This window comes from Pleurodeles waltl, chromosome 1_1 (genome assembly GCF_031143425.1).
Source record: "Pleurodeles waltl isolate 20211129_DDA chromosome 1_1, aPleWal1.hap1.20221129, whole genome shotgun sequence".
Classification (NCBI taxonomy): Eukaryota; Metazoa; Chordata; class Amphibia; order Caudata; family Salamandridae; genus Pleurodeles; species Pleurodeles waltl.
Genome location: NC_090436.1, coordinates 786,089,011 through 786,111,603, shown reverse-complemented (window position 1 = coordinate 786,111,603; position 22,593 = coordinate 786,089,011). Strand labels below are relative to the sequence as shown.

Here is a 22,593-nt window from a genome sequence, read left to right as displayed (position 1 = left end):
ATGCATGATGACATCATGCCTAGGAGTTGTAATACCATCTTTGCCTGTATCTTTTGTGTTGGATACATGCGTTGTATGATGGTGTTGAAATTTAGAATTCTTTGTGGACTTGGAGTGGCTACTCCCTTTGATGTGTCTATTATGGCTCCTAGGTATTGTTGTACCTTGCGCGGCAGAATGTTGGATTTTGTAAAGTTGACGGTGAACCCGAGTTTGAAGAGGGTTTGTATGATCTGATTTGTGTGATTTGAGCACTGTATGAACGAATGGGCCTTGATTAGCCAGTCGTCCAAATATGGGAACACATGTATTTGCTGCCTTCTTATGTGTGCAGCGACTACCGCTAGACATTTGGTAAAGACTCTTGGTGCGGTTGTTAATCCGAAAGGCAGTACCTTGAATTGGTAATGTATTCCTTTGAATACAAACCTTAGGTATTTCCTGTGCGATGGGTGTATTGGTATATGGAAATAAGCATCCTTGAGGTCTAAAGTTGCCATGTAGTCGTGTAGTTTTAGCAATGGCAATACTTCTTGTAGTGTGACCATGTGGAAGTGGTCTGATTTGATGAAAGTGTTCACTACTCTGAGGTCTAGGATTGGTCTCAGTGTTTTGTCCTTCTTTGGTATCAGAAAGTACAGTGAGTAAACTCCTGTGTTTATTTGTGTGTTTGGCACTAATTCGATTGCATTCTTTTGCAATAGGGCCTGCACTTCTATCTCCAGGAGATTGGAATGGTGTGTTGTTAAATTTTGTGCTTTTGGTGGTATGTTTGGAGGGAATTGTAGAAATTCTATGCAATAACCATGTTGGATAATTGCTAGAACCCAAGTGTCTGTAGTGATTTCCTCCCATGCTTTGTAATAATGACCTATTCTTCCCCCCACTGGTGTTGTGTGGAGGGGGTGAGAGACCTGTGAGTCACTGTTTAGTAGTAGGGGCTTTGGGGCTTTGAAATCTTCCTCTATTTCTAGGGAATTGCCCTCCTCTATATTGTCCCCGAAAACCTCCTCTATACTGTCCCTGGTAACTGGACGGTGTGGCTTGTGAGGTGCTGGCTTGTGTGCTTTGACCTCGAAACCCCCCTCGAAAGGGCGTTTTACAGAATGTGCTGTAATTCCCTCTGCTCTGCGGGGAGTAGAGTGCGCCCATGGCTTTGGCAGTGTCCGTATCTTTTTTGAGTTTCTCAATCGCTGTGTCCACTTCTGGACCGAACAGTTCTTTTTCATTAAAAGGCATATTGAGAACTGCTTGTTGAATCTCTGGTTTAAATCCAGACGTTCGGAGCCATGCATGCCTTCTGATAGTTACAGATGTATTCATTGTCCGTGCAGCTGTATCTGCAGCGTCCATGGAGGAGCGTATCTGGTTGTTGGAGATGGTCTGTCCCTCCTCAACCACTTGTTTTGCCCTATTTTGTAAGTCCTTGGGCAGATGTTCAATGAGATGTTGCATCTCGTCCCAGTGGGCTCTGTCATAGCGCGCAAGTAGTGCCTGGGAGTTCGCGATGCGCCACTGGTTTGCAGCTTGTGCTGCGACTCTTTTACCAGCTGCATCGAACTTGCGGCTTTCTTTATCTGGGGGTGGTGCATCTCCAGATGTGTGAGAGTTGGCCCTTTTCCTAGCTGCTCCTACAACAACAGAGTCTGGTGGCAGCTGTGTAGTGATGAAAGCCGGGTCTGTAGGAGGCGCCTTATACTTTTTTTCCACCCTTGGTGTGATTGCCCTACTTTTGACCGGCTCCTTAAAGATGTCTTTTGCGTGCCGGAGCATACCAGGGAGCATAGGCAGGCTTTGGTAGGAGCTGTGGGTGGAGGAGAGTGTGTTGAATAAGAAATCATCCTCGACCTGTTCTGAGTGGAGGCTTACGTTGTGAAATTGTGCTGCTCTAGCCACCACTTGAGAATACGCGGTGCTGTCTTCTGGTGGAGATGGCTTTGTAGGGTATGCCTCCGGACTGTTATCTGACACTGGGGCGTCGTATAGGTCCCATGCGTCCTGATCTTGGTCACCCTGGCTCATGGTGGTGTGAGCTGGGGAGTGTGATGGAGTTTGTGCTGGTGAGACGTTAATCACGGGCGGAGGAGAGGGTGGTGGGGTAACTCTTTTCACCACTTTTGGTTGTGGTGTCTGTTCCGTCTGGAACTCCAACCTTCTCTTTCTCCTAATGGGGGGAAGGGTGCTTATTTTTCCTGTCCCTGCTGTATGAAGATACGCTTTTGCGTATGGTCCACATCAGTTGCTTGTAGCTCTTCCTCAAACCTATGCTTCTGCATTTGGGAGGTTAGCGAGTGCTCTTCTGTATAAGAGCCTGAAGCTGGGTCGCTTGCAGTTTGTTTCGGCATCGAAACACTGTCTGCGTGTTTTTTCGGCTCCGAGGTGATTCTTTTCTTTTTCGAGGCCGAAACCTCTCGGCGTCGATCTGTTTCGGTGCCGCTGTCTCGGCGTCGAGCCGTGTCCACACCGGCATCTCTGTGTCGAGGCTTGTCTCCAGCACTTTCTCGGTCCCGAGAAGGCTGCGTGCCGGTGTCTCGACCGGAGTCGGACGATCTCGGCACTGTTTGGGCCTTTTTCGGTGCCGACGGTCGGTCACCGAATTTATGGGTCGAGCCATGGCCTGGTGGCAGTGGCGTCCCCTGGGCCTTGTAAATGTTCTTCTGAGTGGATTTCGACGTCTTACTCACGGTTTGTGTATCGTCGAATCCTTCGGAGTCTGAGTCTTGGATCGAGAAGGTACCTTCCTCTTCCTCGAACTCTCGTTGGGCTGTCGGTGCGGACGCCATCTGAAGTCTTCTGGCTCGACGGTCTCGGAGTGTTTTTCGGGACCGGAACGCACGACAGGCCTCGCAGGTGTCTTCGCTGTGCTCAGGTGACAGGCACAGGTTGCAGACCAAGTGTTGGTCTGTGTAGGGGTATTTATTGTGGCATTTGGGGCAGAAACGGAACGGGGTCCGTTCCATCGGCGTTCTTCAGCACGCGGTCGGGCCGACCAGGCCCCGACGGAGGATCGAAAAACTACCCCGAAGGGCACCGGAGCTCTTCGATCTTCGATGCGGTGTGGAATCTAAGTACGCCGATCCCGAACGCAACAATACCGACGAAAATCTTCCGAAATTAGCTAATTTTCCGTTCCGAAACTCGGAGCGACAGGAACACGTCCGAACCCGATGGCGGAAAAAAAACAATCGAAGATGGAGTCGACGCCCATGCGCAATGGAGACAAAAGGAGGAGTCACTCGGTCCCGTGACTCCAAAGACTTCTTCGAAGAAAAACAACTTGTAACACTCCGGCCCAACACCAGATGGCGAGCTATTGCAGAACATGCGTATCTACAGCGACAGATGCCATCGAACAGTATGGTTCTCAAAGAAACAAATATTCCCCTGTATTTTCTTTGTTCACATACATATGGCAATGCACATCAACCCCTAACAAATGTTGAAGGTCAGTTTGTGCCAATTCTTTTAAGAGGCACCCTAATCTAAAAGGAGCATTATTATTTAACCAGAAATGTAACTACATAGCTGGGAGGTCGCTGATCTTACACATCAAATCTAGCACTCTAAATTACTACGCCTCTTATATATTCAATACCAATAATACTTATCTTATGTGGTGCAGTTTTATGCAAATGCCACAACAGTATCTCGTGGGTACCATTAAAAAACTGAATATCCATGCCTTGTGTCCGCATCCGCAATACCACTCTTAAAGTGCAAGTTCACTATAAATCAGCCACCTGGTGACCTTTAGGATAATGTGTGGCCTCTCAGCTCTTCTCGAAAGGCCTGCTCTCATATCCCACTTTTTAAACGCTAAGCCATGGTAAAGGAACACACTGCAGCATTTAAATCAAACCAATATCCTCATATTTATGGGAACTAACATTCAAAGGTTCAGGAAGGAGGCATATGTGAAAGAGGCTTGACCTATGTCAAGTTCGTCAACAATGTTTGCTTGTCAACTCAAACCAGAAAATAGATCTACCTTGGAAATACGGTGCTCTGCTAAACGCACTATTCACTGAAAGATCGGTCTTGAAACCTTCTTGTTCCAAGATCGGTCTTGGAAATGTATGTTTGCCTCTTAGTCATAAATCCCAACCAACTTGTGTTTTGGAGCAATTAAACAATGGGAGAAGAAAAAGGAGAACATAAAACGAAAGCCCTTCAACTGTTTGTAATGAGTGATAAAAGGCTTGGGCCTTGAGGAGGTCAGAGTAACCACCGCAGGAAAACAAGAGAAACTACCACACAACATTTCAAAAAGTTTACACATCGTTAAGATAGCCAAGTATTACAAAGAGGTGCACCTGTTTTGCATGTCTGGTGTAAGATCCCCCTGGCTTGGTGGAAACCAAGTTAGCTGTGTAACCATAACAGGCATGGGCAGTACAAAAGATAATTTACCTTTCTAGGGTTCACCGTAAAAATCGCAAGCACTAATGTCATGGAAAAACACTAGTCAATTACATCTGAGCACCCACTCGCCTCTAAATATGCCTTGTCATGTCAACACAAGACTACTTACACAAGGGCCTACGGGGAAGAAAAGGATGAAAATTGTAGTGATGGCCTACCTTTCAGCCAGTCTCGAAAGTAGTGCAACCACATTTTGGGAAGCTGTTGGTCTTCTTCCAAAAGTATGTATTTCACGCTGCTGAAGCTTTGGTGCAGATCATAGAGTAAGTGCTGCGCATGGGCATAGTCCACTTTTTGTGTCACCACATACATGTTGTAGAATGAAAAGTATTTGAATTGTGCGGCAATGAAGTCATATTCCCTAGTTTCGCGGGGCACAATGTCTGTAAGGTCCAATCCATCCCGCACACAGGTAGTTCCGTAAAGGCTGACTCCAAGCAAACCCAAAAACAGGAAAATTACCATAATCTGAAATGGAAAGAATGTTTGTGTTAGAAAACAATGTCAGATGTCAACAGAACTAACAAAGCACAACTCCAGACATTCACACGTAACCGGAACTTAACATCCCATTATTTTCAGGGAGAAGTTAGATGCTGCTTAGAGCTTGGTAATAGGAGGGCGCGTTTGCTAATTAGCACTATGGAGAGAACGCTTACTATTTAATTCACTGGGAAATGCCTGAACTTCACAATTTGTCGTCAAGTGTGGGCAAACCTTAACCTGATGCACAACAAAAAGGTTACGTGTCTATTACGATTTTACAATTTGTGAGTGAATAGCTTTCCATTATTTTGGGTGTGATGGTTTGAAAAAGGGCGTGCAAATGCCTGGATTCTATACTATTTTTGTAACAGAGCAGAAATCTTCTTACTTAAGTGTCAGGAAAAGACTTCAAGTTCGTGAGTAAAGACCACTATATAAGAAGACGCAGAGCACTGGCACTACTGGATGGCAGTCTAAGAGTATTTTAGAAGTGGGCCAACGAGAAGGGAGTAAGATAGCAACATAACAAGCAGATGTCAAACACTGTGAAATCAACTAATAAAAACCTTCAACTGTGCATAAAGTTACCTTTGTTTTTGGCTTTAAAAGGAACGGGGCGTAATGTTTCTCAGCAAAGCAGGAAAGTGTCCACTTGGTACATGGTGGCTCAAGGCACTGCATTCCGGAGTCAGATAAGTGGGAGAGCAAATCCCTTGTGGAACTTGTACTTTCCGGGCTATTGCAATGGAGGTTCTCCTGCGGCACAGCAACTGCTGGCTGTACAGATATTTCAGAGACTGGCTCAGCCGTTGTGTAATATGCCTGGGTACGAGGATCGTACTCCGTGCGCAACTGTACCGTTGACTGCATCGTGATCTGAGTTTCGTGTGCAAAGCTATGGCTGCTGTAGGGTGGCGGCGGGCTGTACTGACAGCGGTTGCTGTGGTCTCCATATGCTTGAGGTTCCACCTGGATCACCCGACTGGCACAGGGCCTGGAAAGGAACAGACAATTTAAAGTAAACGTCCAGCTGGGCACTTTGGTTTCTAGAAAAGATAGCTTCCCCTATCAGGAGGTTCTGTGGACCATGAGTAACATTTCATTCCAGAAGGAACACACACACACACACACACACACACTGGTACGGCAACATCCAGTTTTTATCTTCACTGATCCCAAGAAACTTTAAGTCTTAAGTAAAATCTCTGTTCTCACAATTATTTCCAAAATGACATTCATACAAAATATCGTCTGCTTATTTTAGTGAGCTTTAGAACAGTGGTGGTAATGGCAAAGCCCAAATTATTGATTAACTTCCAAACTTTGTACCTCAGCAGTTTACTCTAACACTAACCTCTGTCTATGAAAATGGCACTGAAACAGTTTCATCAAAATGCTGTAACGCGATTCTACTATGCCAGTGGAGGCTGGTAATTTTAGGAGGGAGGGGGGCTGGTGGGACACACTCCTTCATTCACAGGTGCGTGCCCACACACACTATCAAATATTCAAACGTACATGCACCATTCATTAAAAAAAAAAAAAAAAAAAAACGCCCCTTCAGCTCTGCTTTGGAGGGTGGGGACCTAACCTAAGGTCAGACAATGAGGGAAGGCAGCAGTCCCAACTCGTCACAGAGTGGGAAGGGGTCAGCGAGACTGCTGACCCCCATCCCCCTCTGTGTTGAGGTGTCACTGATTGACACTCGGCCCTGGGCGCTTCAGGGCTTAAAACTGAAGCTCTCAGGTCTGAAGCAATCAGTGACATCCCCCCTCGTCATGTGGGGGGGGGAGGGCCTTGAGGCACCTCTGCTAGGCTGAAGAAGTCACATCCACAGGGCTGTGACTTCTTCAGCCCAGCAAAGTTCAGCTCAGTCAGCTGGGAGCATGCTCAAATAGCGCATGTCTAGCTCCTGGCTGCCTGACTGGAAAATGAAGAGGGTCTGTCAAGCTGACCTTTGCTCAGCCTGGCGGACACTCTTCTTGAGGGGCAAAATGTGTGTGTTTGGGTGGGGGGGGGGCAAAGGACAGACCGCAGCTGCTTGTTACCTCAAATGGAGCTTCCTTTCTATGTTATGACAAAAAACGGTGAGGTTTGCGACTCAAAAGCTGCTTTTAAGGTTGAGAGGTGCAGATTACTAATCCCGTCAAGAAGCCTCAGGGCTTGAAATACAGCGGAGTAAAATGGGGAGATGTGCACGTTCAGCCTGACGAGTCTGAAAGGCACCTTTTTTCCCCTTTTACAACGTATAGCTACAGTTGGAAGAAGAAGCAGCAAAGGTGCCCTGTGTACAAAAGCGAGGAACATCTACTCAAACCTAACAGGCTGCACATTTCAAGGAAGCAGAGTGCTGTATACGCCGCTTATTTCAAAAGTATGAGCATCCTCATTCAACACACATCTCAGTGGTGTTCTGACATCTAACGAAAGCCATAAACATCGCGCTGCCATAAACACTGGTCGGTGGGAGCACGAATTTAAATATTAAGGCTTTGTGGGCGCCGGGAAGACTAGTGAAAACAACTTCAAAAACTAGGTTAACACACCATCAATGCTGCTCAGCCTTACCTGGTGAAACAGCAGAAAATATCAAGTCTGCTGTCTTCGCGTCGGTAGAGATCCATGCTGAGGATGGCGGGGAAAATCAGCAAGACCATTGCAAAGTTGAACACCACCACAACTGCTGCCTGTAAAGCAAAAACATACCATGAACAGCCCGATTCTCTGGGTGCATCTTCATAGGCAGCTTGACTCGCTTGTCATTAAGGGGACTGACAAAAAAAGAAATATACAAATGACTAAGTAGTGAGATGTCAGGAACTCGTATCAATGTGCAACCCTTTGTGTGTCCGATGCAGCTTCCCTCAGCTTTCATAAAGCAATGCATATTTTGGAGGTCCCACATTAGCACCGTGTGCCGGTGCTGCCGGTTCACTGCCCCCCTCCGGCCGCCAGAGCGCCCCTATAGTGGGAGCCTGCGCCGAGGCATCTGCAAGGTATCAGTAATCCCCGGCTTGTAAAGCTGGCGGCTGCCGCTGACTGATGTGGAGAAGAATGGGGACTCTGTGCTGATCCGGGGAGGGCGCAGCTAGCGAGGCCGCGCGGCTGGGGCCCTGCCCAAGGTATATGCGCTCGCCTGCCATTCCGGGCGGACCACACAGCGAGCCGGGTTTACCTCACGGCCGCGGGCGAGGAGCAGATGAGAGGGCCTGTCAGCCGGAGCTGCACCTCGCGGCCGCGGCCTAGCTGCTAGAAACCCGCCTTCTTTTGTGGGGAAGCTTTTCAGGCCATTACCAGGGGCTTGTGGGTTTCGGACACGTGACTCTCTACTGAGGGCGATTTAAAAGAAGGGCTCCAAGAGGGCGCCATTTAATACCCGAGTCTGGGACCAGCGATTTGCCCCCTGGCACTGGCAGCTTCCTTGTAAGCAAACACGCGTGCTTTTTAGCACAGAGGAAAGATTCAGAAGCATCAACCTTCAAATACTAAAGCATGTTTTCAAAACAGGACTTCAATAATCAACCTGGGCCAGTAGTTGTCCGTTTTAATTAGGTAGGGTAAAGAATAGCATAACAAAATACTCGTTTAACTGACATTGAAGGGGTCAAACATTTCTGATTAACTGGTGTGCCAGATGAGGAGACTAATAATTACCGATACGACCTTTGCATTAATACTTCACCGACAATCACATCTGTAGTATGCCTACAATTCATCCAAGGGCATTGCGGATTTAACAATTATCTTTGAGAATAAGCGAACCGGGTTGAGGAGTGCACTGGAGTTTAACAGAAACAGTTACGTTTGTCACCAATTGCGCGGGAGAGGAGAGGTGATAAACACAAAACTGCAATTCGGATATTTGCACTGAGACCAGGGGAGGCGTATTTCTGAAGCGTCGTCGCGAACACAGCTGGGTTTGTGACTGCCATGCTCTCCTGTATAAAAACAACTCATGATGGACGGAATGCAGAACAAATCAAAACATTCACCCCCAGGTATAGATCTCTTTAATTCATCAGATTTTAGGTCGAGCATAGCAGTGCACAAGCGCTGCTTTCCCAACATGTTGGTATGTGTCTGGGCTTTTAACAACGCCCACCTAACACCCATCACTACCACTTGTCCGTGGGTTTGCCCTTCAAAAATCCTTTGATGACATTGGTAAATGGTTTACATTTGCCCCTCTTTGGGGAGGTCTTGTTAACGCCTTGGCCATCACCACTGTTACATGGCCAATTGCACTTTTGCCGATAAGTTTGACTGCAAGCAAACTTTTTTTTTCCTTTTGTGCGTCTCTTCATGCTGATGCTCATAGTGGCTGTGATGCTGTGAATCGGCTCACTTATGAGTAACTGTTTTACTTTTCATTCTCAATTTATGTGGCAAGAAAAGTCAGGTTAGGAGTTTACAACGCTACTCATTCGAGCAAGTGCGAGACCCATTGCATTGTTTTGCGTTCCATGCCATTCCAGTCTGGACCCAGCCATATGCAAATCAGTCTTGACCCTGTTCCCCATGAGAACAGTCCAGCCCAAACTGCCAGGCCCATTCTCAAGCGTCCCTGCGAACAAAGCCAGGTTTATGACTGCCATGCTCTCCTGTAGCAAAGAGGGTGTGAATGCACGCTCCACACACCTGTGCAAAGCAAAATGGACATCACGTGGCCACATCCGAGTGCAGTCGATGAGAAGTGTCTTTGCCCATGCATCTGTGCCATATTACTGATGAAGCGATAGAGACAAAGAGGCCTCTGGTTGATGTGCTGACTGTACAGGAAAAAGGTGGTGTACACATACTGTGTTCCCTCCCCATTGCCCCGCTGAAACGAAAGGCAGCAGAAAGAGGGGACGAGAAGGGTCATGCCGCACCTCCAGCTCAGGACATTTCCCACAGGACCAGCTTACTGCGTCAAACTCGTTCCTCTGTTGGGGGATCCCCCCCATCTCCACCCTTCTGCAGTCAGGTTGATGGTTGCCCTGCAAATGCACTGACAATGCAGGAGAGCGAGGCTCTTCACACAGTAACACTTTAGTTCGAAGCCTTAATGCATTTCCTTCCAGAGCTCCTGCCTGTGCGTATACTAACTCCACGATTGTGTGCTCTGGCGAGTGTTTTTTGGCCATTTTGGCACATAAGCCCTGGATCACTAAACCAGCCCCAAGTTTTTTTTGCAACAGCTGGACTGAACCGGTATTAGAGCAATAGGCCAAAAAAAAAAAAAGGCACTTTTTTCTTTCTTTCAAAGGGCTGGAATTACGAAGTGATTCACATTCTGAACTTTGAACACTTAGTTGTGTGTGCTGTCAATGAGGATCTGAAATGGGAAGTCAACTTTTCTACGACCAAAGAAGAAAATGCAATATGATAATCTTTTAGAAGACTGCCTCATACCAAGCTATGGAAAAAAAGTTTAGTGTACGACTACAGTCCCTGACATTTTAACCACCTTATTTAGCTAAGGCACACTGTGCAGTTAGTGTTTACTGCTAGAGTACATATACACTGTCTTTCCTTTAGTAAATATGGTGTTAAAATAATATCACAAAAAGCCTCACAGCAGTGTTCATATGCCAACACTGGCAACTTTGGTGGATACAGTCAAGCCTGTTTTGTCCCAGGTCAACGTAAATATAAAAAGGCAGACGGAAAAAACAGGCACAAATGAGGGGTTTAAAAAATAAAATTAAAAAAAACACAACTCTGAAGCAGACAAAAACAGCAAAAAAATGCTGACATGGGTTTAACAGGTGAAACTAAAGACATCAGACATCAAAGTGATTGGAATTTCAAACTGGGAAGTGGAACATTAAAATTAACAACTTTAAAGATAGTTTTTACTTCCTCTTTATTGCATACTGGATTGATCTCGCTGTAACCCCTCAAGGTATTCGGTCTGAAAACATGGTTTGTCATCAAACTGAACACCAATAATAGCTGCAGCCCAGAACGTACTCCAACCAATTGGGTAAACATGGGACATTTAATGCCCCTTATTGGATACTGGGATTCACACTGTCAATCTTAAAGGGTTGATTAGAAGTGTCACTCCACTGCGAATTCTCTACCAATCAGTGGAACAATCCAAAAACCATGAACAATTTCCCCAACATACTGATGCAAAGAACATGGTAACACGTAAAAAGGCCTTCATGCAGAAATGATTTGTCAGCAAGGTAACGCCTCGATAAAGAGGATATCATCCTTCAGAGAACCGCAAAAGAGCAGGGCAATAAATTAAAGTGTAACAGCAAAAAAAAGCACAGTGCTTCAGACAAATACAGAACCCCTTTTAGGCATCTATCGACCATTACACAGTCCAACAACGGGGCAGAGCTACAGACCGGGAGGTGTCATTAATGGAACCCAACCTCGGGTCTTACTACCACTTAAGTTTGCCTCACTTCTTTGAGCATAGGATAAACCTACAACCTATAGCATGGACTTGCGATGCAAATTCTTGTGAGGTGGGTAATGGAATTCATGCGGCCATCAGTTTTATTTATGTTTATTTGTGTGAGCGGTGCAGACAGGAGTGGTGAGAGCAGGCTTAGTGATAAAAGCAAGAGACCACATTTCTCAAGATTTTTAGACTGCTTTGCTAGTTTCCCCTCACAGACTACCACTGCGTCTGACCTCTAAGCCACCACAAGCGACATACACGAAACACAAAGGCTTTCTAGAGTTTTTTCAAAGTTAGGGAACGTAGCACACACTGCGGCCTGACCAAATACCATGTCAAATAGCATTACACAAGGCAGAAATATTTAAACCCCCTTTCCCCCCCCCCCCCCCCACCACCACCCACCAAATGCCACTTGCAGCCTCGCACATTTCTGGTTTCTTCACATGCCACTTTTGACCACATGCGATCAAAGTTAGCCACCATGCTTTCCTCAAAGGTAGAAAGACTTCATCTCATTTGTAACAGGTCACTACTATAGAGTTAAAGAAATGAACAAAATACTCGCAGGGGCGGTTGCCAAACTAGCCTTTAAACCACACTTACTTGGAGTGAAAACGCCCGCAAGGCTGGAATGGGTATTAAGGCAGCCATGAAGAAGGCAGTTACGTTGCTGATGGAGGTCAGAGCCACACTGGCCCCAGTGCGTTTTAGACATTCACCGGTCCGATCCTGCAAAATACAATTAGAAAAGACTTTGAAAAAAACAATTCTGGGTAAAGCATGTTATTGAAATTACATTTCAGACTGTAACAGGTCAGATCACGTAGTGTTTGAACAACAGGGTTAAGTCTTATACCCAAGTAACAAAACAACTCCCGGGTATCACGTTTGCATAGACTCTCCGCGACTGTACGATACTGTTTTGCCAAGAAATACATTACGTGGCACAACTACATTATTTATAAGACCATTACAAAATAAAGTGATGAAATAAAAATAGAGACCACACAGATCTTTAGTCTTTGTTCACAGTCTAGCGAGACTCTTGCTCAATACAAAGTGGTTACCACAAAAGTTGAGATTGCACTAACTGGCGGCTACGTCTGAACAAAGAAGCATGCGGTAGATCTTGTCTGTAGAAAACAAAAAAAAAGCAGGCAAGTACATGTTGCTTTTAAAAAACAGACATGTCATTCAGCTCTGAAACTTCACACTCTGAAGATGCCAAGATGAAAGACTGAGGTGAAGAGGGAGCGGTGCCCGAAAGCTCGAGTTCCATCAGATCAGGATGCCTGCATTCCAAGTGATAAATGCTTTGCAATGAATATGGGTTAACACGAAAATAAGAAGCTTTTCCGGAGATGTTAAGTAAAAAAAAAAAATAAAAAAAAATAACTATAGTAGATTAAAATACAACATTGTGAGTGGACTACGAACAGCCACTCACAGCCACACTTTTGTGGCAGGAAAAAGGTTCTACAAACAGTAAGGTTCAGGCACAAATATTTAGGTTCATTGATGGCTTCACTTTGTGATTTAAAGATTATATTTAATAATCACCTCAAATGGAATTCGTTTGTTCTGCCCAGTTTCGCTGAATGCATGTGCCAGTAGGAAAACATCATCCACCCCAACTCCAAGCGCAAGGAAAGGCAAAACCTAGAACAACAAACAGCCATGTTAGGAGGAGGCTTATAGTCTTGTTGCGGAGCTCATTGAAATGCACAATGGGTGCTGCTTTCTTACACAAGTCATTTTCACCAACACATTTTGTTGTAAAGTGGCTGCTAGTCCACACTGTATAGTTTTTTGCCAAACATGGGCAATTCTAGCAAGAAGTTCTTAGACAAATGCATGGATTATCCACAAAGGCCATCAACCCAAGGGCTAAGATTCAAGGTGTACCTGCTGCAAACATTTTGGGGAATTCCAGAGATACGCTTTGACACACATCCAACTATTTTAAGAAGTCACTGTGTAAAACAGTTTACAAAGCTTGAGTGAAACTGTAAACAAAAATTCTCCAGGGTGCACAGATTTGCTCTTCATGCACCGTATAAAAACATGTAGAAAATGGTTTCATATATATTCTTTTAACAACTGCGTGAAGGAAGACCATAGTTTGCATTAGGGGATACAAGTCCTTGGTCAATTACATACAAGCAAGGACTTTAAGCTTGTATTTTAACTTCCAGATCAGGGCAGTCATGGGTAAGCATCCCTTCGAAGACTCAGTTCCAAAATAAAGGGCTACTTGAGTGTCCCCCGTGAATCAATGGCTTAAGTACCTGAGTTGTGGCTGCATTAAAGGAAATTCCTATCAGTGAGCACAGGCCCAATCCTGCAGCCACAGACAGTGCAACCAGCAACACTCCAGCCAGACCCACAGCACCCTGAGACTTGGCACAGTCCCACCGCAGCATGGTTAAGCAGGCATAGGCAAGCTGTGGACAGAAGAGAAACAAAATACATAAACGTAAAACATCACACAAAACACACACGTACTCTTGATTTACCATTCAAAAAAATTTCACACAACACAACCCGGACCCAAAGGTTATAAAATGTAACAGAATGATAGTCACTTGAAATAAAAGTTTATTTTACCATTAATAAGTAGCCACTTGCAACACGGATAACACTGATGTCAGAAAATGACTTTAGTATATCGTCCAGCGTAGTCGTAGTGAAGGAGAGCACCTTCTGAGTAGAATTTTGTGGAACACTTTTTTGAACAACCTGAAGGAGAAAACAATACAAACGTCATTAAAGCTCCAAGCACGTAGAGTACAAGACCACATCTCCTAATGAATGACCGTGAATATGTGCAACAAAAATGCTCAGGTCGGGCTTGATCCGTTACCAATTCTTTCAATACAGCCTGCTCTGGCTTTGCCCAGTAGTATTGCAATTTGACGTTTGGTGCCTTGTTCCTCCTCCCAGGGACTGCTTGCATGTTAAAAGTAGGAGGGGGTACTTTATGTTTAAAAAACACACCTAATCGTGACACATTCAAATATGTATTTCATATAAGCATTGCATATAGGAAGAAATGGTTTGTTCTAAATTTTCACTGCACCAAGCGTTGGAGTAAATATTTTAATCAGGACTCAGAATACAAGTCTATTGGCTTTGCCAATGCTGGTTTGGGTGCGCCACCCCAACCTCTGCCCGCCCACAAAGGGGACGCATGTGAAACAAAAATGGCGGAGAAGCCCCCAGGCACTGCAAAAGACGCATAGCGCACTGCTGGTTGGCAGGTTACAGAGTGTGGTTTTAAGTCTGTTGGTAGAGTATTCGGACTCTTGAAAAACAAGACTTATGCTTTTGTTGTCAAACAACCCTACAGAAGGCCGGTACTTATATTAGATGTCCCCCTGAATGATGCAACAAATATTCTTCAGAGCAGCACTGCTCTCCCTTTCTCGATTTTTAAGTGACTGGAGAGTTCAGTGGGGGTCGCAAGCGGCCCTGAAAAGGTCACTGCCTGGGAAACAAAGGCCAGATCTTGTCACATGACCTCACCAAGGGGACTGCAGCTGTGAACAGATTCTGGGCCTCACTAATGTTTTCCAGACACCTTCCTAAAAAAAATAAAAAAAAAAAATTACTCTGCCCCAGCACAGCACTGAACTACTGGCAACTTCTCGGTGAAAATGAATACTAAACTGATTTGGCAAACCTCATGATTTTAAAAATTCGTTTTGGGACTTTACAAGTATGGAAAACCTCATTCGTTTATCAGCACCCCTTTAAGTACACTACATGTACTCGAAGATTAATAATGTAAAGTAGGTGCATGAAATCAGCACCTCCCTAGAGGGGAAAACAACGTTTTCGTAGCCACAGCCTATCCGCAGGGCAGCACTGAGTGAAGGAGAGGAATCACCGCTCCCTGGGGAACTCACTAGGAAGGATAACAAGCGGGGAAACAAGCACTGCACAAAGAGCATCCACCTCTGTGTTGCTTAACATCACTTTGCATCATAGAGTGCAGGTTTTATAGAGCCAAATCTGAGCACATTTCAACTTAATACGGCTACTGATTAAAATAAACTAAAAATAGTTATGAATGAGTAATTTAAAAATTAGTTATCACTGCTGGACTGAATGTACGTTTTAATGCAAAATGTTACTTTCGCATTCCATGTGGCTCAATATACTTCATATGCACAAGACATTTAGTTGTTCGAGTTATACTTTTGTTTAGAACACAAAGGGAAAGCACAGAAGGAGACTGAGTTTACAGGTCACACCATTTAACTTGATTCAGAACGCCAAGAGATCAGAAAATAAAATAAGTAGGCCCTTGCAGTTTATTAGTAAGCTACCAAGACAGCACGAGCCAGGTTTTATGTAGGAGAAAACAGAAGATGCTTATTGGGTAGCCCAACACCTTAAGTGAAAACTATACATAACCACAGATCTACAGATGAGAGCATCGAGCTGCGCCCTACAAGATGGGCCAACTATAATAGACTGGACCGAGCTGCATTAACCCTTGCATTTAAAGGATTCATTCAACTTTCTGGTTCAAGGAAAAACATCTCTGGGCCCTTCTAAAGTTTGGGACAAAAGGATAGCCTGAGTTGTTTCAATCTATCAGAGGATCTCAATTTGAGAGAAAATGAAATGCGTTTTATTATCGAGGCAGCCTAAAATGGTGACAGAAGCAGAAAAAAGGTGGTTGAAAAAAATAATGCAAGTTGGATCACTTGAGTTGTTAGAGCGACCGCTAAAACGTATTTGTATAATCATCAGCAATCTCAAGTTATTAACTCGCAAACCAAATAGTCACTGCTTTCTTAGTTACAGAGGTGAATGGTGGGGAAAAAGAGCAGACTATCTTTCCAAGGCAGCCAGAACGAAACTGAACAGAGCCAAAGAGAAATGGTTATTACCTCAACATACATCCTCTGCCAGGCCTCAAGAATGGCTGCGGCCTTGTCTTCATTCCAGTTGCTGTGTGAAGCCTCCTCGTATTCCCTGAAGTGCTCATACATTTGTTTGGGGGTCATTAACTGGAACATGGTCTGCAAAGCTTGGGCACTGTAAGTCACCATGGGGAGAGAAGAGTAGAAACACATGAGCAGGCGGCTTTTTTTTCCCGCCAAGCCAGAAAGGAGCACTTTGAAAACATTTAATAAGAAGTATCAAACATCTATGAATGGAGATCGGAAAGCAACCTGGGCCAACCGTACAAGCGGAACTTTATCACTTATAAAGAAGGTCACGTAGGCCAGGTGCTAAAGCACTTCCATACAAATGAAATAACCCATTTCCTTTTCTCCCTATTAAACAGGAAGCGAAGAACAGATACTTAAAGTAGATTGACTTTCGCAGGGCCAGGCGCAAAAGGCTAGTCTAGGACTGCGAAGCGCTTGGCTCCGCCTGAAGAGAATTACCAGACGTACACCGGACACGCTGCAGAATCAGTAAAGTAAACAAAGGATAATTATTGTTTAACTGAAACGCATTGCACCCCTCTCCCAGGTTATACAATCACGGTCTGCACAGAACTGCATGTTCTAGGCCCGCAGGCCACCGACAGGCAAGCCCCGCCCTTTCCAGGACGCCCATGTATGCACCTGAAGGAACTGGAGGTCGGCGAGAAAGGCAGCAACCCAAAACATTGTGTAACGCAATTCGACCAATCAAAAACTGTGCTTAACTCCTAAATAAGCAGTGTGCGGGGTGTCAGGGAGACAAGTGGAGCACCAAATAAAGTTCTCGAGAAACGTGAATGTGGCTGGAAGGCCTATACGCTGCCTATCCTAATGTGAGCAGCAAATGCAGGGCACGAGCTGCGGATCTACTGATCACAACAGGCTGAGTCCACACAACCTCGAAACAGGAAAACTCTTAATATGGGATAACTGGGGAGAGTGGACACGCCACTTGGTGGAAGACGGGGACAACAGTGAATGATTCTGTTGCTCTTGAGGGCAATACGTGAGAAAGAGACAATTTACATTACAGCATGATCACGCACCTAAATAGATTTAAAAAGACAGATGCGAATCAGTGCTGCACACCGGCAACCAAGGCACCATCAGACTGGGGGGGGGGGGGGGGGGGGGTCGAGGCTTCTCCAACCATGCACCCAGGATCTGGAACAACATTCCCATAGTCATCAGGGCCAGAGCAACAGTGTTCTAATTTAGAAAATGTCTGAAACCACGCTTTGAATCAACACTACTTGATGCAGTGACAGTCCTCGACTTCCCAAACCCAGGTCCCCTTCCAGTCATTCGTTCACTGTATTTTTCCCTTTGAGGGTACCCTGTACAGTGCTTCACAACTGTTCGGCTAGGTATATATATATATATATACACACACACACACACACACACACACACACACATCAGAAAGAACTATGGACTCAAATTGCAAGCACCTTTGAATATGGAAAGAGTAGAGTGACTTGGTTTTAACGTATGGATGGATCGTAATAAAGTTAAAACACCTTAACATTCTTTAATTCAAGTTAAGTGCATCCTCAGAATCTTAATGGTGTATTAAATTTTTTTTTATATATCACAGAAGTAATGCCAGGACAAAAAGGTAATAAGTTATTCCTGTTAAGACTATTGTTACAGAAAGATAAAGGGATAAATTTGGCCAGCATTGCCGACCTTGGAACTAGGAAACCAGGTCCGAGTCCAGATCCAGGCTCAACATCCTACGTTTCTGGGCAAGTAGCTCAATGCCCCATCCCACCCCCAAAAATGTAGAATGTAATCTGTTTTTTTGCGTAAAGTGCTCTTATGCCCTGGGCCAAGAACGCTTCATAAAACTGCAAACACAAAAATGACAGAAATTACAATGTACTGCTTATCAAGATTAAAAATAAAAGCCTCTCATACATTGGATCATCGGATTAAAATTCAGAATGGCTATCAGGGAATAACTAAATACAACTTGACCTCTTAGTCAATCATTCATTCAGGAACTCATGAGCACAACAACAAAGCAAAGCAACCTCAACAGCAGCTTAAGTTTCTACCCACAACAAGCTTGCGTAAAGACACCGGGACAAACTTATCTACTCCGAGATCCCAAGAACACTATTAATGCCATATATCTTGGAAAGGGTTTCCGCCCAAAAAATATTTGCCTCTCCTTCTTACACGTTCATCTTCCACACAGCAAAAAAGAACACTTATTCAAAACCACCCAGCACATGCACGTACAATGCATACACACAGTTAATGATGGTTACTTAGGAGTAAACACCCAAAAATACAATTAACTTTACACATGATGACCCCGCACACACTAAATCAACATAGGCCTATTCATACACGAGGTGACACACTGAAAGCAGCAGAGCATTGTTGCAAACCAGATCTAAAACTTTTGATTAGACAGGCATTACAGGCCATACACCGGACAACAATTCACCTTGTACAATGAAATACACACTCGTATACAGGAGACACCGCAAAGATTATACCTATTATATGGAATACAACCAACCGTGACAATACTTTGATACTCAAATCTCCCAGAAAAAAAAGGTGCACAGAGATGGAGACATGGCCAGGAAATTAAATAAGGTAGAAAAACCCTTACACAGGTTTCGGTAACATAAGAAACTTTAGACCAAATGTCTATATTCCAACAAGCATTTCTGTAGTTTCCAACTGGATGCTAGCTAAAAGCACCTTCAGAAGTAATAAAAATAAGCGCTTGAAGCAAAAAACACTGGACCTGACTCACTCAGGATTTTGAGATCATTACTAATGGAAGAGCCTAACATACATGCCATCACCAAACCCACCCCTTTTGGAAGCTTTAACTCACTGCAACTTGATTATAATAAATGTAGTCAGCAACAACTTGAACATTAACCAGGAAGCAAAAAATTCTGTTTAGCAAATAGCTTTTAAATAGTATAAAGCGTTCTAGCTACTTCCATTTAGAGTCTGCCACTTGCACCGATTTAGGAGTGCATTAAGTACTGTCTGAAGCAATAATAGAACGTAGTGGCGCAAGCTAGACTGTACACCATCGACCAAGGTTTTGTTAAAAGGTCTACTAAAGTACATAAAAAGCAACTTTAAAACCATATACCTGAGGAGTGTTCCATTGGTGTTCTTGACAGTACCACCCACAATCAGTTCTTCTTGCCAGCGCATGTACTTTTTCGACAGTCCATAGCATCCACCACTCAAAATAAGTGCCACGTCAGGAGGCTAAAGGCCACAAAAGTAAAGAAAAAGAAAAATAATAAAATTACGGATTTATGAAATCACCGATTTTTCACCTTTTTGGACTCTATTTTATTGTTATTTTTTGCACACTAGGGCACTGCTACTGTGAAACCTGAAGAAAGTGGCTAATCCTACATTGGCATTTTTAACTTGTCTGTAAGGCTATAGTATATGGTATAAAGTTGTCACCTGTGGACTGCAGCACTTTTTGATCCACCCACTAGTGGGACAAAATGAAACATGGCCTACCATTTGAGGGACATGTAGAAAATAAATGCTAACCGTGACCCTACAGTGATCAGGCCCTAAAAGCGATTTTAACTCTGGCAGGTGTAGAAAATTAAAATACAGACTGGAAATCTAATACTGCATCTCAGGAATGGGATCAGCAAGAAGATGAATTAAACCAATATTTCTAATAATTATTACAATCCAATTCAGTGGTATACTCAGATTTCTGATAAAGATTAAGGAAAATTAACTTTTAGAAAGTTACCCTTTACCTGTCTGAATTGTCAGAAGGCTAATTAGTGTAAACCTCTGCTAGCTCCCTGCCTATATTCAGCCTTGAACAGGTGAGGTGAAACGCTTCCCAGGGTAAATAGGCTGACCTGAATGGGCAGAGGTTACTCCTCTGAACTCACCTGAATATTCAGCACGGGTGCTGTGGACATCCTGTGACAGCACTGTCAAATACTCCTTGACAAGTCTGTTGAACCATATCTAATACTTGGGACACATTTTAAAGGAATGGAACAGGATGCCAAGACAATTCTTGTGAACCCCCTTCCCCACCCTGTTTGGTTTCCGAAGGTCCCTGCTTTTGTCCTACAAGACAGGATTTTAATTTTAGGTGTGTGTGTGGGTCTGTTGGGGGGGGGGGGGGCACTGATGACTTCCTTCTGACATATGCATTATTCAGCCTGTACCACGGAGGAAGGTACAATACAGGTCCTTTTTTGGTACTTTACCACACAGATAAGTATATTTTTTATGTCATAATTAGGGAATTTAAAAATAATTTAAGGGATAGGCAAGGGTTCAGGGAGTAATGGAGGAGGTTTTTTTTTTTTTAGGGTTTAGTAGCAAGTAAAGGGAGATAAAGAGCTTTTAGGGTTCAAGGTGGATAGAAGTAAGTGATTTTAGGGTTCAGTGAAGGTAAAAGGAGATAAGGGGCTTAGAGCTGGGAAGATGTAAAGTGAGGTAAGGAGTATATTATATATATTTAAAAAAAAAAAAAAAAAAAAAAACACACAAATGGTATATGACAAAACAACTGTATTGCATGTGTTGTAAAATCATTGTGCCCGCTGGGTAAAGCCCTGTGTTATAACATTTACATTTCCATACACACACACACACACAACCCAAGTTTAGCGTAGCTAAGGACTTTCACCATGCTGAAAATGCCCTGACAGCATTGAGAGCCTTCTTGCAGTAAGGCCAACAAGGACCGATAAAGTGGGAAAGGTTGACCTCAGGAACTTCAGATCCCACCCCCCTCCGACCCACCCACTAGCTTGTGTAAGGCATAAATACTGCAGCCAGAGACACTCTCTTCAGAACACTCTGAGCCTGTGTGAAGATCAGAAGAGAATTGGAGCTGCTGTCTGTGACCCAAAAGAAGTCCCCAAGGGCTGGACCTGCTCCCGCTTGTAACCACGAAAAGTAGATTGCAAGGGTCAGTTGGATGGCATTCTGTTTGGCTCCAACAAACTGCAAAAGCCTTTTTTCAAGGAAATACCAAGCTAACCACTGGCACCTGGACATGCCCCTTCTGCTGGCCTCTGCCCGACACCCCGGCAGTCTCCAAGTACCTAACATGAGGTCCTGGGGAACTTCTGAAGTGTACTCCTGTGGCTGTTTGGGCACCAGAAGAATGTTTGGAAACCTGAAAACTTTCTTCCAACCGGTGAGACTTAAAAGACTAAGCCAGAAGGTAAAATATTTGACCGAAACAAACCTGTTTGGTCTATCTGAACTGCGCTCCAACACACCATTTCAATCTAAAATTCGACATTCATATCTCCAGTTGGCCTTATTGGATTTTTGTAATTTTCTTCACTACATTTCACTCAACTTTCCTAATTTGGTTTGGGATTTATTGTTTTGCATTTTTACTTACTGTGTTGTACTGCATAAATACTTTACACAATGCCCTAAGTTGAGCATGTCTGCTCTGTACCATTGCTCCAGGGATTGAGTTCAGGTTAATGTAAAGAATTTGAGGGTCTACCCTGACAAGAATCGTAATGTTTCTATGAGGTGGGCAATCGGCAACCCCATACACTGTGGGGGTTGGAGGGACAAGATACAAGCTACTTGGAGTTTTATGCACTGATTTCAAATATACACCTATTTCAAACAAACCCTGGCATAGCAAATATCTGTGTTTAATGTGCTCTCTCATGTAACATTAGAACATCAAAGCATGACAAATGAGAAGCCGCCATCAAAGGTGGAAAGCGGACTAGAGTTGTAAAGTTCCTAGTTCGGTTTGATTGGAGTGCAGCAGGAACGATATAGCTGCACAGCCAGGGACATTAGGTGACAGGAATATCCCACTGGCCTAAGGCAATACTTGACAAAGTCTCCAGTGAGGGGAAGGAAGAGGCTGCTTGAAGAAAGCCAATTACTGAACGTGGTGGACCCAAAGCCTGTTCGACATTTACTATACAATTAACATTATGTGTGAGGCCGCAGTGCTGCTAAGGCCCAAATATAAACGTGTTCAGAAATCTCAATGCCACGGCCTACTTCATTCAGAACAATTCTGCATATAGCCCAAAATCCGTGTTTTTTTTTTTTTCCTTGTTTGTGTTTCTTATAACGCCACACACGCGAGACCTGCAAACTTACTATGGTTGAATTTTTGTTGGGGGCAGTCACAGGACATTCGGGATCTGTGGGATTCAGGCATGGCCGGTTCATATAACCCTGGCCGACCTCCGCCTTGTTAAGCATTTCCTCCCAGCTGTCCGTCTGGTAATTTATTTTCTTTAAATCCTCCAGGAATTCCAAAGGGTCGAACTGTGTCCACTGCAAAGGAGCATGCTTTCCTCT

At 44.2% G+C, this 22,593-nt stretch overlaps 1 protein-coding gene across 2 annotated transcripts in view; it reads right to left on the bottom strand.

Moving 5' to 3' along the window:
- PTCH1 (patched 1) overlaps positions 1-22,593 on the bottom strand; it is a 100,497-nt gene that overhangs the window by 20,397 nt on the left and 57,507 nt on the right. For both annotated transcript variants that reach the window (XM_069227945.1, XM_069227937.1), the window contains exons 6-15: positions 22,390-22,591; positions 19,391-19,512; positions 16,216-16,363; positions 13,922-14,053; positions 13,603-13,758; positions 12,875-12,973; positions 11,918-12,043; positions 7,477-7,595; positions 5,497-5,902; positions 4,581-4,890 (exon numbers count right to left, since the gene is read on the bottom strand). In XM_069227945.1, the coding sequence (XP_069084046.1) occupies positions 4,581-4,890; positions 5,497-5,902; positions 7,477-7,595; positions 11,918-12,043; positions 12,875-12,973; positions 13,603-13,758; positions 13,922-14,053; positions 16,216-16,363; positions 19,391-19,512; positions 22,390-22,591 (1,820 nt within the window). The remainder of the gene's footprint in view (positions 1-4,580; positions 4,891-5,496; positions 5,903-7,476; positions 7,596-11,917; positions 12,044-12,874; positions 12,974-13,602; positions 13,759-13,921; positions 14,054-16,215; positions 16,364-19,390; positions 19,513-22,389; positions 22,592-22,593) is intronic.